The 18,892-nt window shown below is 40.2% G+C and overlaps 2 protein-coding genes across 11 annotated transcripts in view; one reads left to right on the top strand and one right to left on the bottom strand.

Moving 5' to 3' along the window:
• ANKMY1 (ankyrin repeat and MYND domain containing 1) overlaps window positions 1-17,187 on the top strand; it is a 45,071-nt gene extending 27,884 nt beyond the window's left edge. For 5 of the 10 annotated variants that reach the window (XM_083613719.1, XM_083613721.1, XM_083613723.1 and 2 more), the window contains 8 exons: window positions 862-969; window positions 2,569-2,700; window positions 3,399-3,512; window positions 5,430-5,595; window positions 6,935-6,980; window positions 7,511-7,653; window positions 10,694-10,747; window positions 12,650-17,187. In XM_083613719.1, coding sequence (XP_083469845.1) covers window positions 862-969; window positions 2,569-2,700; window positions 3,399-3,512; window positions 5,430-5,595; window positions 6,935-6,980; window positions 7,511-7,653; window positions 10,694-10,747; window positions 12,650-12,888 — 1,002 coding nt within the window. In that variant the 3' untranslated portion in view covers window positions 12,889-17,187. The remainder of the gene's footprint in view (window positions 1-861; window positions 970-2,568; window positions 2,701-3,398; window positions 3,513-5,429; window positions 5,596-6,934; window positions 6,981-7,510; window positions 7,654-10,693; window positions 10,748-12,649) is intronic. The other 5 variants (XM_083613722.1, XM_083613724.1, XM_083613725.1 and 2 more) reach the window with 1 other exon arrangement.
• The window catches only part of GPC1 (glypican 1), a 193,761-nt gene continuing 190,266 nt past the window's right edge, over window positions 15,398-18,892 (bottom strand). The window contains exon 9 of the mRNA XM_083613813.1: window positions 15,398-18,671. Within this exon, the coding sequence (XP_083469939.1) occupies window positions 18,451-18,671 (221 nt within the window). The 3' untranslated portion in view covers window positions 15,398-18,450. The remainder of the gene's footprint in view (window positions 18,672-18,892) is intronic.

The raw sequence follows: 18,892 nt of genomic DNA, 5'->3' as shown, positions 1-18,892 counted from the left end.
CAATTTCCATTCCTATTTTCTATCTACTTTTGGAGAGTTTGAATAGAGTGGTGGTTGAAAAGAGATATGATGGGAAATCATTATCTCATTGAAATTACAATAGATAGTAAACTCTATAGGTCCAAGAGGACAAGTCCTTGTGAGTTCAGCTGGACTTATTTTCAGGTAAATGGGCATGGATTGTGACCTCAGGCCAGCTGGAGGGATAGCAGGTGATAATTGTTATGTGGTAGAAAATGGGAAATGTTAAATACATTTGAGCACCATATTTGAAGCATTTAGAGATTTCTCATTGAACAATTAAGGTTTTTATTTGTTAATTACAGTTAATGATTGAGTCTTCTGTAGATTAACAGAACTGGAAGGTCCTATTTAATCAGCTGTATTTGTGTTGTGCCCAATATGCTGTCTCATTTCGGAGCTGATTGCTTCATTGACATAGATTTCTTACTTGGCAGTTTTGTATTACTGCCATCGGTTACGTAAATAAAAAGTCAATAACCCAACTTTACCTCTAATTAACTATCTGTAATTGTGGGCATTCTTTGTTTATAGCAGTTTGGTCCATTTTTTCTTATGTCTATATGAGTAGGTTTAATTCTATACTGTTGGGATTCGTTGCATCAAATCCATAACTTCTGTTATGTAATTCTGAACTGAAACTTATCAGTATGCATGTTGGTAAATACCCAGTCAAATTAGCTTAGTTTTTAACTTCACAATTAGAGATGCAGGCATGTCTTTGTCTTAACATATTTTATTTTAAATACGTAATTTACGTTTTAAAAAGTCGATCCATTATTTAAGTTAAAAAAAGTTTCTTTTTTATTGATCATATTTAATTGTATTTTCCTCTTCCAGAATGCAAGCAGAGTTGTTCGTCTTCTTTTAGAACACAATGCAAATCCAAATGTCTTGTGGAGTGGCCACTCCCCTCTTTCTCTGGCTATAGCTAGTGGAAATGATCAGGTATGCTATCTTCCCTCCCCTCCCCTCCCTCCATATTTATACTTTGAAAAAATCTGCGGACATTGTTGCCACATCAGATGGATGATTCCAGTTCTTATTTAAACAGTAATCAGTTGCAAGTGGACAGTTTTAATCAATCTTATTTGAAGCTTGTAAAAGGGAAAATGTGCATGTTATATAACTGAGTTATATATAGTTCTAACCTTTGTCAGAATCTTACAGGGCTCTAGGAGGTTACAAATCCCTATAGCACAAACAATAAATCACTTTTATAACCTGCCCAGTTTCATAGTTTTGCTAGTATATTGATGCAGACTTCAATATTACCATTAAAAACATTATCGGATTTGGGTTGGAGGAATGAGGACAATGGTAAAGGGCTGTGACTTAAGGCCAAAGTACATTTCATTTTATTCACACGGTTTGGCCTTGTGTGGCTGATTTATTTATTTATTTAACACATGGCTGGTACAAGCGCCCCTCCCCATAGGCACATCAGGATGTGCTTTGCAGGGTGGTGAGACTTTTGTTCCCACTGGGGTCCCACTCAGAATCCACCCCCCACCCCCCAAACAACATGCCTGCTATTTACAATGGGAAGAAATTCTTCAATTAGCAGAGCACCCTACTCTGACCACACTGCGGGCAGCTGCCTCATAGAATCATATACAGTTGTACCTTGGATCCTGAACGCCTCGGTACTCAGACGTTTTGCCTCCCAAACGCCGCAAACCTGGAAGTGAGTGTTCCGGTTTGCAAATGTTCTTTGGAACTCAAATGTCCGACGGGACTTCCGCAGCTTCTGATTGGCTGCAGGAGCTTCCTGCAGCCAATCAGAAGCGGCGTTTTGGTTTCCGAATGTTTTGGAAGTCAAATGGACTTCCGGAACGGATTCCGTTCGACTTCCAAGGGTATGACTGTAATTGGAAGAGGCTTAAGAAGGTATCCAGTCCAACCTCATGCTCAGTACAGCAATCCTGTATCTACAGCATCTTAGCAGATCGCCATTCAGTCTCTACTTAGAACCCCTAGAAACACCTAGTGAAGAACGCACAACCTTCTGAGGCTCCCAGTCTCTCCTACCAAGAGGTTTCTCCTAATATTGACCTGAATTCTGCTTCCCTGAAATTTCCACCCTACAGTATAGTCCTGCCCACTGGAGCAAAAGAGATCAAGTCTCCATCTCTTGCATGAGAGCTCTTCAAATTTTTGTAGACCACTATGATGTCTCCCTTTAACCTTTGCTTCTGTTTAGACTAAGCGTTCCCTTTTATTTCAACCTCTCACCAGATTCCTCACCATCAGCAGACATGCTCAGACCTCGACTGCTACTTTTGTTCCAGAAGGTGGTGTGGTGATGGCAATGGAGGTCTTGTTCTCAAGGGGAGGGAGGAATCTGGGCAGCCGGTCCTGCTTCATCCATCGAATTAGCCTTGCCCTGTTTCTTAGCCATGCTTGCACCAGCAGCGAGATTAAGACAGAACGACCGTAAATTCTGTTAAATGCTGTTCTGATTTAGCGGATCCTTGAGGTCACATTAAGTGGTAACGTGTATATTGAGATGTTTTCCAAGATTTTTCTTTGTGCTGCATTATTCAGGCAGTGGCTGAGCTTCTGGCTGGTGGAGCTGAACCAAATCTCCCACTAGGCCAAGCAGTTGGAAGTGCCCTGTGTGCTGTCGCTAACACAACCTATGAATTTAAGAGGACGCTAGCAAGTAAGATTGCATTGGTAAGAAAAGCGTTGATACCTGCGGGTGGGGAAAGAGCGAGAAAAATGAGGTAGCAGAGATGTAGGTGCAAGTGGACCTGTGGAAGTGCTGAGTGGTGCAGAGAGAGGAGAGGAGGTGACTGAGAAAAGGAGTTGTAGAGAGACGTATGAGGAGGGGGAAACAGAAAAAGAGGGGCTAAAAAGTGGGGTGCAGACTTTTGATGGTGAAGAAGTGAGATGACGTGTTATGGGGTGTGCTGATATACATAGTGTGCTGTTGAGTGAAGTGAGGAAGGAGGGAGGGTTCGAAGACAGAGGTTCAGAGATCTGTAGTGTTACAGAAAGAGAAGTGTGCATACAATGTGGCTCAAAAGGAAAGAAGATTCCTGATGATTGGTGAAAATGAAAATGTTTAGGTTGAAATTATTATTTTAAAAAATGCTTTCATGTGGTTAATGTAGTGAAGCGTGCTTTTAAGTTAGTGATAAACAAATCAAAAATAAAAGTGGCCCTCTGAATGATTTGAGTTCTGCCTTGCCACCCAAATAACTGGGCAACTACTGAGTCTAGTCACTGTATATCCACTGTTTGTAAAGAAAGTGTTGTGACCATAACTCTGAAGTCTGTTTTGGGCTGTATGTGGTACTTAAGGGAGTGGTCGCATGAGCTTCTTGATGGCCTGCATTTATTTATTTATTTTATTTCCCACGTTTCCCCAGATTAATTCTCTAATAGCAGGAGGTGCAGACATGTTGATGCCAATTACCATTGGGGATGAGACAAGAACTGCAGTGGGAACAGTGGTGGACTATGCACATTTCAGAATCTATCAGGTATCTTTTCAGTGCCTCGAACTACAAAAACATGTTAAAAATATGTGAACTTTGCTTCTATAATTGACAAAAGAAATCAATTCCAAGTGCCACAGATTGCTCTAGCATCTGTTCTCATTTTCCTTAGAACTCAAATTCATCTTTCCATTGACCTTTTACTTCCACAAAGATTTACAGAGATTTTGATCAGACATTGCCTTTGGAAAGAAAATGAATTCACACTTGATTGCAAGGTTCCCTTTAAATTATTATTAGTAGCAATCACCTTACAAGATCAGAGGTTGTGGGTGGTGAAAAGTGGTTTTCAGGACCAACCTAATGTGACATGAAGAACATACTTGCATTTACTGTACATGTTCTTTAAAATGCAGATAACGGCTGATGGCTTGGGGGATGATAGCAGGCATGGAGGGCGAGTTTAACTGTTTTAGAGTTCCTATTTGCATTAGGAGTACCACTTATTTAGCAGAGCAGTGCTGATGGAAATGGCTACGAGGAAAACAAGTGCAACTCAAGCTGCATGTACATTTCTTTCCTATGTGTGAACATGTCTTTTGTTCTCTGTCAACATGTATATATATATATATAATCTCTCACTCCCACTCTCTGTATATGTGTGTGTATTTATTTCTCAATATTTATAATTATATAAAAAGTTATATACATTTGTCTATCTTTATAATTTGCTGTTTCTGAAACTTGCTTCCAAGTTGCATGCATGACTTGTGCAGTGTATTTCACTGGTTATTACTGAGTTATGAGAGTAAGCATATTCTTGTGAAAAGAAGAGCCCCCATAAGTCCTTGCTCCTTTCAAATGACATAGTAAAGTAAGGGTAAGAGGAAGTGTTGGATTATTACTTTTTTTTTTGAGTTGGCTGTTGTGTTTCCTGACCTAGGGAATAGGGCAGGGTTGGCCAGTGTCTGTATTCTTGGGGACCGCTCCATCCACCAGAAAGTGGTCGAAAGGCTGGAAGCCTCTTTTCTTCAACGGACCTGCCTACTCTGCAAGTAATCTAGACATCACCACTGAGCAATAAGGACACATGGGTTCCAGAGCCCCATGCACTTGGTGATGTCTGGCTGGGGGCTTTTAAGTTCTGTTAAGTGTGTTCCGCTTCCCAAGTGGTATGGAAGTTCTAGGAGCAGAAAATACTCCGAGCTTCAGTTTCTTTGGAAGGAGGGATCACAGGAGACTCCAGGATGCTTTTGTAACACTTGAGATCATTTACAAATAATAAAGACATAGAGTTGGAAGGTACCTTGGAGATCGTCCGTAGCAGTGCTCTGTTCAATGTATGATGCAAATTTAGCATCCCTGACAAATGGCCATCTGGTCTCTCTCCAGTGAAGGAGAGCCCCCCACCCTCCCAAGGCAGCCTCTTTCACAGTCAATCTTAAAGATAAAGGGACCCCTGACCATTAGGTCCAGTCGTGGCCGACTCTGAGGTTGCGGCACTCATCTCGCTTTATTGGCCGAGGGAGCCGGTATACAGCTGCTGGGTCATGTGGCCAGCATGACTAAGCCGCTTCTGGCAAACCAGAGCAGCACACGGAAACGCCGTTTACCTTCCCGCCGGAGCGGTACCTATTTCTCTACTTGCACTTAGAGCTGCTTTCGAACTGCTAGGTTGGCAGGAGCAGGGACCGAGCAATGGGAGCTCACCTCGTCGCGAGGATTCAAACCGCCGACCTTCTGATCAGCAGGTCCTGGACTCTGTGGTTTAACCCACAGCGCCACCCGCGTCCCACACTGTCAATCTTACAGGGTGTTCTAATGCTAATCTTACTGGCGTCATAGTGGTTTTCCTGTACAACGCTCTCGCACATTCCCTGCAAATATAACAAGGAAGTATATTTTTGGGAAGGTACAGATCTGCTTCCTCGCCGGCATCTTGTGGGTGTTTGTGTTTTGCAGGATAAGAGAATGCTCCATACACCGTACCATGCCCTATCGCCAACGGAGCGGGAAACCTTCACCAGCCGTAAAAAGTTGTTGGAGTACCTCAGTGAACGGCTTCGAGAGTGCGTCACGTCGAGAGAAAAGCAGTGGGATAGAGAGGAAATTCGAAGACTCAAATACGGTGAGGCCAAGCGAAACCTTTGGAAGTATAACGATATTTTTAGGAATCTACAGTTTGCTTGTAAGCTTTGAGTTTTCACATTCAATCCTCACCCCCCCTTTTTTATCTTTTGACACTGAGACTTGAATGCATTCCAGAATTTGGCACCCCAAGGGTGAACAAGGACATTTAAGCTAAATCAAGAGTAATTTTATTGTACTAAAAAGGAATTGGCATATTTGCTAATGATGTTAAGACAGAATCGATGAATGGCACAATAAGAATAGGTTGAATAATAGAGTTTGAAATAAATAGAATGGTTAAAACTAACTATATATGTCATTTTAAAAGCATGCCTGAAAACATGTAGAAAAACAAGGATGCAGTAAATTTGGGCAGGGAAAGTGGAGGTGGTAGGATCACAGAACTGTAGAGTTGGAAGGGACCCAGTGGGTCATCTAGTCTGACCCCTGAAATGCAAGAATCACAACCAGACTCCCAAATCTCTGCCAAAATGGCTTCAAAAATGCATCTTTATTCTGTGCAGGTGGGTTGGAGAAAAGGGGTTAACATATTTTTTGCTTCTTTCTGGTAGGAGACCATGGCTTAGTTATATGGGCATGGGGGAGAAGGGAAGGGTGACAGGTGATCATGTCTTGGTTTAACATTTCCAGGAGTCTGATTCTCTTTTGTTTAACTTTAAATTAAATTTACAAGTGATAAGAGAGGACAGCCAATATTTATAGTGAAGAAGATAGCAATCAGTGCCTTTAGTAGGAAGAGTGTTGCAACTCAGCTTGTCTGAGCGTGCCCTGTCTGAGTTACTGTAATGGATGTTCTCTCCTTGCCACTCCAGGCCAAAGCAGAACTTCCCTTCTCTGGTGCAGGCTGCTATTCTTAGACCCAAAGCTTGATTTCAGGGGTACTTCCTAACATTTCCTGCTATTGTTGGTGTACTCTCAACACTATAGGAGCTGCACAGTGGTCACGATCCTTATCCTTTATGCATTTTCTGTTTGGTGGTTTTTCATGTACTCTTTTTGGCATCTCCTTAAAATATTTTTCTTTACACAAGCCTGTCCAGATAATGCACAAGTTACATGCATTTTCTTTTTAGCTACTGTTTACTGTTGGATATTTTAAAATACCTATTTAAATGTTTTTTAACATATATATTTTAACAAACAAGTGATATATAATTTTGGTAAGGAAATAAATAAGGAAGGAAACAATCGATGAAATGAACTCATTAAATTCCAAGATATTTGAAACATTAGTAATTGTTTTCAAGTGTATACACGCTCTGGCTTTAGGTAAAAAAATATTTAATATCTCCTTTTGCATGTCTGTCGTTGTGCAGGAAGAAGGAAATCTGGAGCGGGAGCAATGGACGCTGATGCACCCAAGTAAGATCAGCATATAAAAGTGTAAATTCACACTGTCCATATTAGCTTACAGATGTCTATATGGCACGCTGTCTTGCAATGTTTCTCTCTCCCCATTGGACCCACTTGAATAAGCCTAACCACATTGGCCTGTTCTGCGGCCCTGTACATGTAGTGCTCACTTAATTTACTATGATTACCTGTTAACAGAGTTTTTCGGGCAACTCCCAAAGTGGTGTGAAACTACCAGTTGGGAGAAAAAACATTTAGTAAACCGGAACCATCGGCATTTGGGTCAGTTGCCTATAGACAGCATGTGTTGAAGAAACAGACAATTCTTCAAGACTTGCAGGTGCTTAATTGAGAGTGTGAGTTTGCAGCAGTGAGTCTAAGATGTTTTTGATAAGAGTAGTACTAGAAATCAAAATGTAAGTAAATAAATTCTCAACGACGCCTTTCTTAGCCACATAATCACTTACTATGTCCATCCCAACAAGGTAACTTATATAAATATCACGGACGTTGACTTCCACATAATTTCTCTTTTGCAGAGTCTTTAAATATTGCTACCAATGTGGACGATCAGTTGGTGTGAACCTCTCAGTATGCACGCGCTGTTTCGAGATCTACACCTGCAGCAAGACTTGTAAAGTGAAGGCTTGGAATGAGCGTCATAAGAGAGAATGTGTCCTAGGTAGGTTGATTTGTCTGGTTGTGTTCAAAGCAAGGTGTATTCACAACAGTGAAAACAAGAAAGTAGTAAGTATAGGAGCATCATAAGATCTGCTATTACCACAAAGGGCCTTACACTTATTCCCAACCTGTGCATGTGGAATTTTGATAAGTGAACTTTGGCATTACATTTTTGTGGGGGTTTTTTCTAGCTTACTGATTCGGAAACACAATGCATCTCTTTACAAGTTTTGTAACCGATACAATTTGTCAATAACTGTAAAGGGTAATCAGACTGTACTGTTCCCTTGAGGATCTTCATTATGCACCTGCAACATGGTGCTCTTTCACAGTGTACTTCTAGGGTGTCATAGAACAGTAGATGTTGACTTTGCCAGATAAGTTACTGCAGAATATAGGCTCTGCAGCTCATTCTGAATTGTGTCTTGCATAGGAACATAGAAAGCTATCTGATGTTGAAGCAGATTGGTTGATCCATCGCCCTCAGGGCGGTCTCTACAGACTGGCAATGGCTCTCCAGGGTCTGTGGCAGAGGTCATTCCCATCCCTACCTGGAGATGCCAGGTATCAAACCTGGGGTCTTCTTCATACAAAGCAGATGCTGTACTACTGAGCTACAGCCCTTCCCAAAATTGATAGATTGGTTCTGGAATGGAAGGATATCTAATTCTCTTTGAACAGGAGTGAGTTGAAATGCTGCAGAAAATAATCTGGTTTTATTCAAGTAATTTCTTTTCTTCAAAAATCAGCTCATGTACACATCCTTGCAAGAAACAACTCTATATTTGGGAAGGCAAGTGAACAATTGCCTGGAATTGTGAACCTATTATTTGAGACACAATGGGCAAAATACAAAGATCAGCAAGTATGAGTTTTATCTCTGCTATGAAAGAAATACCTGTGTGTGTATGTACAGGTGTGCTGATACTGGATCAAGATCAGAATCCACATTTATAAAAAAAACCCAGTTTTTTGTACAGGAAAATGTAGGGACCTTCAAGAGAATGTTACGGTGTGTGTTGGAACTGTTGAGCTCCCGTTTTGCTGTCCTACTGGAAATAACATGAAGTATTGCCAACTTTGCTGTTAAGAGGGAATTCTTTTATTTCCTGTGTTTGATTCAAATGTGACTGAATTGTACTGGATTTTGGAAATTATGGTGTGCAAGAGTCTAGACTAGGACTGAAGAGAGAGACTGATAGTATGCAGAGTGACATGCCATTTTGGCTGAGGCACTGCACAAAAAGTCATGGTGGTGAAGACAGATGGCTTTATCATAGCTCAACTCCTGGAACACTTGGACTTGAAAATCAAGTAGAAGACTGGTAAGTGAATGGCCACAAATGGTGGTGAAGACTCATTCATTTGAACTGGAGCAAGAAGAGGATTTCTGCTGCTGCAAAGTGGACCATATATATCTTGTGCAGTGAAGAATGCTAGAAGCAAAGAATTCTATAGATGAATATGATGTGAGTCTAACCATTGTCCCCCGACCCCCCGCCCACAAAGGATACCATTCAGGTCTTTTGGAGTTCCTTTTTTTGTTTACATTTTGCTGATGTGATGAAAAATCAAATCAAATCCTTATTTAGGATTGAAGAGAGGCAATGCAAAGAAGAGATCTGGCCTTTAAGAACTTGTCACAGAAACTTCACATTTGAAAGGAGCAAGCATGGTTGAGATTTTCCCAAACTACTAGAGACTGAACTCGGGATATGTTAATTTTAAACACCAGAAATTCCATGTCTATAGTTAGTAGCAAAGAAAGTCTGAGAAGATACTGACTTCCTCTTGCTCTCTACAGAAAAAATATATGCCATAGACAATATCAATAAAGGCTTCCACATGCTGGACAACACTGTGCATTCTAATACTGCTTTGCTTATGCTAAACTTGCCAGATGGTTGCGGATCTTTTGCCCACAAAGAATTGGATCAAACTTTCATCAGACAGTTTGAAAATCAGGGATGTGATTCATATCAGATTTAGTTACATTTGAAACCATGAGCCTCAGACAAATGCAGTATCAGGCCACTTAACAAAGGAAGCTGGAAAATAAATACTATTTATAAAGTGTTCCATGGGAACATTCACTACAAACACCACCTAGTGTTACTTTTCAGTATAGGGATACAGAATGGGGCTTCCATGGCTGAGCAATTTTTGAACAGAGTTTTTCAGTGAACAGCATTTCTTCCATTGAACCAACTGGATGATACAGTGAGATCTGTCACACAGAACAGATCACTGATTGGATAGGACGTAAAGTTCCACTTCAGTTCTTCTAGCCAATAGGATGTGGTTTAAGTGAAGATGAATAGATCATTGGTAGTGATTTTTTAAATTGTAGCTGCTGATTTTCATTTGTAGAATTTCCAGTGATCATTGATGTTGATTGCAGAAAACCTGAGGGTACATTCACATGAAAACCATTGAACAGTATTAATTATTAGCAGCATGGGATAGCTATGCTGCTTCCACATTATCTACATGGGTACATTCCCATGTTAAATCAGTCAAGAGGTAACACCCCAGAGTTCTCAATTGGCTTTGGTTTCTAGAGAGGGATGAGTCAGAAACAAACATTTCCACAAACAATTCTGGGGTGGAATTCTGTATTTTTCTTTTGAAGAATATTCTTGCTCCTGCTTCACTTTAACTTCCTTGCAGAGAACACAGCTGGAGTTTAGCTACGTTAAGGTGCATTGAACTGAACTGACTGTTCATGTGAATGTAGTCTTAAGAAAACCATTTATGTAAAGAGAAAACTCTGTCATTTCTGTTTGGCATGCAATGTATCTTGAAGTTATTGCTAAAGTGGAAGCATGTACACTTTAAGAATCTATGTAAATGGAACACAATCCTTTGTTAATTCTATCATTGCAATAAATTAAATCTCACCGTTTATTTTTAACATTGTATAGAAGCTACTTGTAGCTAGCACTTCCACGGAAGGCACAATTCTTTTGAGGCGTTCATAATGTTGTCTTAATGTTGAACATTCTGAAATGTCTTTGCACCTTGTTTTATTGCTGCAAAAGATGCTAACTCTACAGCTGATTTTTGTGAGGAAGAAGAAGAGAGTGCTTTGGAGGGTAAGTAAGCAGTCACTATTAATCTGTTATTTTGTTATTTTGGTTCTGCTTTTCTTTTCCATGGTCAGTAATTGTAACAATCAGCTGCTGATTTTCTTTTTTGCTAAGATTCTGGGGCTGATTACAGTATTATTGTTGTTTATTGGTTTAATTGCTGCAGCCTAGTTCCTGTTTTTCACTATTTTTTAAAATGGTTGGTACTTTTATTAATTTTTTTATAGTGTAAGCTGCCATGAACATTGCTTGAATAGGTTGGGGCATACATGTATATTGTAAATATGATTTATAATATAAAATATATTATTTCCTTCTTTAGTTGCTTTTTATTGTATATTTTAATATTTTAATTTAAATTAAGGATGTTTATTGCCCCAATGGAATTGTTTTTGTGTATTTTAACTATGTATTGATTTTATAGTTGTAAACTGCTTAGAAGCCATTTTGGCATATAAGCAGTATCTAAATATATAAATAAAATGCCATTATAGCTAAAGTACATTAGAATCCTACAGTCCTTCCAGTGTATTTTCTCTCTGTTGCTGCTGTTATTCATGATCTTGCATGGTCTTCTTTACATGGAATTGGTGGGAATGTGAGTGCGGTCGGGTGAGGGAACTCAGCTTTCTAAATCCATACAACTCTTTATGTTAGAATGGACAATGCAAATGTCTTTTAAAACTGGATGGGAGGGAAGCTAGATTTTGCTCGATAGCATAAGACAGACAAATGCTGTTACGCTTGAGGGGGAAAAATGAACTAGGGTGTATGCTTTGTCACGATATACATTTCTAGTAGGGTGATGCCAAACGTTTGCTCGTTTCTGTGGGGGGAGGTATGTGTACAAACAGTGCTTTCAGAGGCAGTAGGAAAATTGCATGCGAAAGAACCCTGCCAGTGAGACCCTTCTCCACTTTTCATGTCCGTTTTGTAGTCGTGGAACTTCTAATCAACTGCTGCTTCAGGTTCATTGTTTTATTTACCCAAGACTTCATTCTTGTCCACTAGAGGATTTCAGCCAATCAAGAATCACATAATGAACTTGTAAACACAATGTGCTGTGTGACCAGTCAGATTTTGCTATGTGTACTTATTTCTGAGGGCAAACAAAACTGAGAGTGAACATACTGCTTCCAGGAATTGTCTCCTGGGTGATCCCAGCCAATAGGGAAGATGAGGACAATCAAACCTATTCAGGGTTTCCTGAACACTTTTGTTCCTTTACCAGCATTCTCTGAAAGATGGAGGGACACCTTTCAGTAGTGATACAAATGCTTGCAAAAACTCTTTCTTGCTGTTCAGCTCGTGTATCTGTTGCTCCTGCTTTGTCGGTATTGAAAACAGAGAAAACAGTCAAACAAAGATCAGTCAATATGTCGGTGTAGTTGTTAGCAACTGTCAGTTGTTAGGCAAGAACTCATTTTCTGTCCATTGTTAGCACCTCCCTTCCCCACGCCTTTCCTTCCCATTTTCTGAAATTGTTTCTAGAAATGAATCCAAGGCAGGAGAAGATGTATGTGTGATGCTGTTTTGCCTTGTGCCCTCTTGTATCCCCCCCCAATCCTGTTATTCTAAGCTGCTCAATTTCTGCGAAAGGGGAAGAAGGTTAGAAAAAGATGCAGATGACTAAATAGATTAACACCTTTATGGATCCTGTCTGCCCTCTTTCTCTGAAACATTTTGCCACCATGGGCAGGAGAGATAGTGACTGAAAGTGGAGAGGAACTCAATACACAATTGTAGCAGGAATTTCACAGAGTAACCTATCTAAAAGCCCACTAGTGGGCAGTGACTAAAAACACATTGAATAATTATTTTAGTTCCACCTTTGGCAATTCACTGCATTCTTGCATGGGTTTGTTATAAAATTAATGTAACATATATATATCTATACTTTTCTGCCAGTGCGGATAACCAAGTCTGGTCGTATTCAGAAGAGCAAAGTGGCTCCAACCAGAAAGAAGAAGGAAGGCAAAGAGGGAGAGAGTGAAAGAGCCAGATGTAGAAAAGAGGAGGAGGAGAAAAGGAAGAAGAAGCAATTGAAAGATGTGACAAAACAACTGAAAGAGGCAGTGTCAAAACACCCTGAGAAGAGCAGCAGCCATGCAGATCTCCCTTATACTGGGAACTATAGTTACATTTAAATGCTTCTACCTTTTACTGGTACAGCTCAGCTGTAATTTGATGTGAAAAATACTACATAAGGGAGAACGGGGGGGGGGGGGGGGGAAGGACGCTAGAAGATATAATCAAAGGAACTTTGCATTCTTGTGTCAGTACTGAAACCCATTTACATTATTTAAAGTGAGGTTGGGTAATGTGGACGTAGTAGTGAAATATCTGTATCTTTCCAAGGTCAGCGCTTCTATACAAACATAAAACCAAAGTTTTTCACATTTAAAGAATACAAAAATATATAAACAGTTCAAAACACTTTGATTTGGGATGAACTGGCAGGCAAGAGGGCAAAAAATCTGCTTGTTTTTCAGCTAGTGCCTTGTCGTTCCAGACATCAAGGGCTTTAGTTTGTTCCTACCTGGTGGCAATAGGACTTTTGCCTGCTAATTGTGTGTACTCTGTGGAAAGTAGTCTTTTCAAAGCAATTTAGGCTTCACAGACCAGGGCCTTTGCCTATGGTAGTCTTTTTGTTCTAAGAACTGGCAGCAGTAGGAAATGTGTGGGATGAAATCTTTTGCACGTATACAGTTAGTAGGGAGATAAATACAGCTGGTCCAATAAATGGGGAAGCAAACTCAGGTTCCAGTCCTTAATCCAGTGAACATTTACTGACTCAAGCTTTGGGATCTGAGGAAACAAAGTAGAAGAATCTGGCCCAGATTATCTGTTGATGTTAATAGGAGAGTATAGAATTGATCTCAATTCCATTCAGTAGTATTAGCTGAAGTGATTGTTTTGAAATTGTGGACTCTGTTTGAGAGGTACCTCAGCAACTGCATTAGTGATCTGCACTGTTACAGATCCTATTGCAGTCAGTGGAATTTTTTTTTAGAGGTGGGCTGGAAGGCTCAGCAGGGGTTAGTGATTGCAACCAGACATGAAAAGGTTAGCCACAGTAGAGGACAGAGTTATTATGCTTACCACTGATTTCACTGATTTGTGGTCCCTATACTACATTGTTAAATGGAAGAATCTGTTGACCTGATTTTTTTGTGTCTGACATAACTGGTTTTAAATATTGCACAATAAAAATAATTCTGAAATACCATTTCCCCCCTTATTTTTGTAGTGAATTTAAATAAAGGACTACAAGGCATGTTTATATCAAATGTTCTATATGCGTGCTGTTTCATGTGAAATAATTGTGTTCTAGCCCATGCTCAACCCAGCGAACACAGCGGATTGCTATGATTCAGGCTGCTTCATTTGCTTGATAGCATTCAGACAATTTAAACCCATATATATGTTTATTTAATGGTATTATGGATTGGCAATTCATCCTCATTTAGGATGACAGTTTGCTGGTTGGTTGTTTATTTGTGTATATATTAGTGATGGATATGCAATTTATATAACATGTTGCTGAGGCCTTTGTGGCATGGATTGGCTGGATATAGAGCAGTGTTGGGAGGCCCCAGCTGGGGAACCTTCCAAAGGAAGAAGGCTCAGAGCCAGGGGATTGGTGGTGGGATGGTGATGAGTGGCCAGAGGGAGAAGATGGGGGGGGGAGGTGTCAGAAGCTGAAGAGGCAACAGGACTTAGTGAGCAGGAAGAGGCTGGGGCAGAGGGAAGTTCAGACTCAGAGGCAGGAGAGGAGGGGGCCAGGAGACAGAGGGTCTGGCTGCTGAGAAATCAGGGAGTACCCCTTGGTAGCTGTGCTGGGAGCCAGCAGGTTTTGGATGCAGGCATTTTTTCTCTGCAGGAGGCTGTTATGCCCCTGTCTACACCAGATTTATGTGCATAAACCTCTTTCCACGCTTGCATCTCTGCTGCTAGATCTGGTCAACTAAATCCAACACAGACCATCCACATAATGGACTGGGACAGGTGTACAATTTTTCCTCCAGTAGGCACTGTTTATCTAGAAGTGCCTCTCCTCTGGTTCTCTGGACCATTAAGCATGCTTTAACATTTGAACACCAGTCCTAAATACTGTACACTGACTTGGAAAGGAGGGCTGATCAAAACAACAGCTGCTCTGAGAGGGACTACTGAAAAACCATGTGGGAGCTCCATGTGTTGGATGTAACGCATAAAAGGCTCTTAACTGTACTCCGGCCCATACATAGGTGGCTGCTGTCCTGGTCACACCATTCTGGATAAAAATACATTTTGGTGTCTGTCGATTACAACATTCAGTTATAGGGAGTTAGAAGGGCATCACATATTGGTGCACCACAGTAGCTAGGTGGCTCATTGCCTTCAAGTGTTAGCATTAATGGCGCTATCCTAAATACACTTACTAAGGACTAAGGCCCATCAAACTTAGACTTGCTTCTGAGTAAATGCATAGCAATACTAATCAAGATGTAGCTATTTTAACAGTATACAGGTATGGCAGACCATTCTTCATGCTATTATTATCATCAGCAAGTTGACAAATACTTTTTCATGATGCTAGTCTGGCACCTGCTGAAAATCAGTAAAAACAGAACAAATAAAGCAGCATGTTGTTGCAAGGGACATTCATATAGATTTAAGTCTCCAGCCTTTTTTTTTATTTTATTTATACAAGGATTCAAAGAACATAGTTCAACAGTGCAAGATAGTTACAGGAACTTGGTAACCAAAAGAAATATATAAATGGCCAAGAATGCCAGTAAGTGAAATAAATCTTAATTTTGCAGATAGAACTGCATTTTTTTTTTTAAAAAGCCAAGGTGTACTCTGGATATATTTGTACCATAACTCTCTAACAAGCCCACCAGAAAATTATAGGTTGTTTGTCATTTGTAAATGATAAATATCAGTGCTCTTAAAGCCTCTATTGACCCTCAGCCCTCCACTGAAAAAGAAATTATGGCACAAAAAGAAAAAAAACCGTGACAGGTTTCTGGCTGACAGCTTTGCAAAGGGCTTGGGTTTTATAAGGTGTTTTTAAACATCAAAACAGAGCAATGTCATTCTCATTCATATATATATATATATATGAAACTTTTTAAATCACAAAACTTCAGATCCTAAGAGCATTAGATTTAGCATTTATCAAGAGACCGAGGCTCAAATGACAAATGAGGCTCAAAGGAGTGGCAGACTCATTTATTTAAATACGGGATGGCCCAACTGCGTATAAAAATCAGGATTGAGCAAATGGGCCCTAAAAACTTCCACCCCCTCACGGCCTGCTTCCTTGTAGCATAGCCTCTCTCCCCAATGTCATGTTTTCCTCAATTGGGCTCTCATACGGGAAGTAAAGTTGGCTGGGAGGGAGAAGCTTTGGGGAGGGGGGAAGTGGAGGGCGAGGGCCATCAGTCCCTATTTGCACATTCCTCTTAGAAAAAAATATGTTCACACAGCCAGTTTCTGTTTCAGATGTGATGTGGCAGGCCGAGTTAAAAGCAACAGAGTAAAAGCACCAAGGCCCTAGTTCTCTCATAGTTTGAGCCCAGGACTGTGTTGAGTTTACAGCTCTCCAGCAGTTTGGCAGAAGATTTTCATTCAGGGGGGAGGAAATGGCAGCTGTTTCATTTTTACCTCAATGTGTATAGCATTTCATTTCTATTTTTTACCAACAGAAGGCTACATATATAATGCTATTTGAATGTGGCACTCCATTTTTTCCCAGGCATTTGAACTTAACGTTCAAAGGAGGCAGGATATTTGCTTTTCATGCCTCATTTGTATTCAGAATTATTAAGAATGGTCTAAACTGAGAACAAAAATAAATATATTAGATGGACGAGATCAATAATGAAAGTGGGGTGGTGTATTGCTCTACTTAACAAGGGACTGAAAGTAATGTGTGCAAAAGCAGGTGTTCTTTGGAGCAACAAATTCGTTCTAGCGTCAAGACTTCAGTAGCGTATTTTCAACATTCTGGTGATGTTTTTGGCAGCCTCCAATACCGATTGAAGTGATTAGGAAATTAATTTCTCCCAGTGTTATAGAAAAACAAATAGGGCCGGGAATGGGAAAGATAATTCATTTGAATTAATTTGCTTGTATTAATTCATGTGCCACAATACTAGAATGGCTTCCCTGCTAACTCTGCATGTTTTATAACTGATTCTGTAATTCTGCCTTTTTGAATGCTGTCGTTAAGAAATGCATTTGTCTTTGATGCAGAAGAGAAATGTTTTTGACATTTATGCAAAGCCCATATATCTATATATTAAATGTAAAAAATATGCTTTCATAATCCCTGTGTCCTAAAAGGAAAGTCATGATATAAGTGAATTAACAGCAAAGATTGTGTCGAAGGCTTCCTATCATTCAACAACATGAATAGGACTGGCCTTTCTATGCTAGATATTTTTGAAAGAGGGGGTGAAAAAAGTTTACGGCTGTACCAAAAGAACCCAAAGCAGAGAACTGTGTCTCAACGGCGAAATACATAGGAGAATCTATTGCTGTAGATATGTGGTTGGACAGCCCCTCTTTCCTCCAACCCCTTCCACCTTGATATCAGACAATACTCCTGGCAAATATGTAGCAACAATCAGGAAATTAGCTGAAGTGAAGCAGTTTTACTAAACAAGGACTAGAGAACATAAGGTTAACTATGCCGATGTGAGATGAAATAAGGTAGCAGCTGGTTGACTTGATGACTCAAACTATGGCTTTGGTCTGCTTTCCATCGGCATAATTGGTGGTACTTTGGACAGGTTGTAGCCATGGAAATTCCCTGGGGTGTTTGATAGTATATAATTGTTCCCTGGGCCAAACAATTAGTCGCCTCCAGGCTTTGCTAACAGGATCAGTAATAACACACATCTTTGCATCATCCCTTTGGTAAAAGTCAACTGTTGTCACTATTAATAACGGGAAATTTTTCAGCCTCAAACTGAAAACAATGCTTCCCAGACAGGAATCTCCCCATGCATATTTCTAGCATAATGTTGCATATTACAATTCTGTATTGCATTTTATCAATTTTGAATGCTACTTTCAAAGGATCATGCAAAACTTGAATCTCACGCTAATTCATTTAGTTGTAGGAGAGAAATATTAAGTGGCTTCAACCACTCATTTTAACAGAGGTATTTGCCAATTAAAGTAATTTCGTTCCAAATTCCACCATAATCCCTTTGCTAATCTGGTATACAGGAAGGACCATTTGCCACTTGCTTAATGGAAAATAATGAACTGTTACAGCACCTGGAAGATTTTTAAATTAAAAAAGGTGTATTGTTTTAAACAATTGTAGCACATCTTTGGCTACAGCTAAATAAGAATATGAGATACTTGTGTGTTTTACTGGAGTCAATAAAAATGATGTGGCCTTGAAGGTCATTTGTCCTTTTTACCCATTACCCATATCTGCCAAGATCTGTTGTAGGCTCCTAAGTGTCTCGTTGTGGCAAATTAATGATAAAAAGAGGTAAAGAAAGAAGGCCCCAGCATTCAAAGAAGACCAAAAAAAGAAAGGGGAGGGGGAAAAGACCAGTTCTAGCACTGCCAGGTCATCACAAACAATCAAGAACGTTTTATCTCCCTCATTTTGCCAAGATGAATTAAATATAGTCCACATTTTTGGCAAAGTTAAGACCACAACCACCCACAGTCTCTTTCACGGCCGCACAAATGAGTTACCGCCGCAGGTACTGTGCTGCAACAGCAGCCAGAGAAAGTAATAAAAGAAAGGAAGAAGGCAAAAGTATGTTGCTGCTATTTCCACCAACACCTTGTCCAGACTGCTTAGGCATTGGATGCGTCTCTGGCGGCCTGGTGCTAGCACTCTTGGACAGTTTTTTGCCACAGATGTCGTCAATGCAACTATCGCCGCTTCCAGAACCACTAATGTCATCACCTAGGCAAGACAAAAGTTCAAGTAAGCATGGCAGTTCCAAAAGAGCTTGCAAATTAAACCACACCATGTGCATTGCTGTTGCCATAAAGCCAGGGAAAGCAAATGAAGAATTTGGAATGCAGTGAAGCAGGGGTATATATCTCACCTCACCCTTGTTAAACGTTGCCCACATTTAACAAACCACCCAAAAGCTGGTGGGGAAAATGGGATGAGTGGACCAA

This window comes from Podarcis filfolensis (genome assembly GCF_964270895.1).
Source record: "Podarcis filfolensis genome assembly, chromosome: 5".
Lineage (NCBI taxonomy): Eukaryota > Metazoa > Chordata > Lepidosauria > Squamata > Lacertidae > Podarcis > Podarcis filfolensis.
The sequence above is the reverse complement of the archived record's forward strand: the minus strand, read 5'-3'. Positions and strand labels throughout refer to the sequence as shown.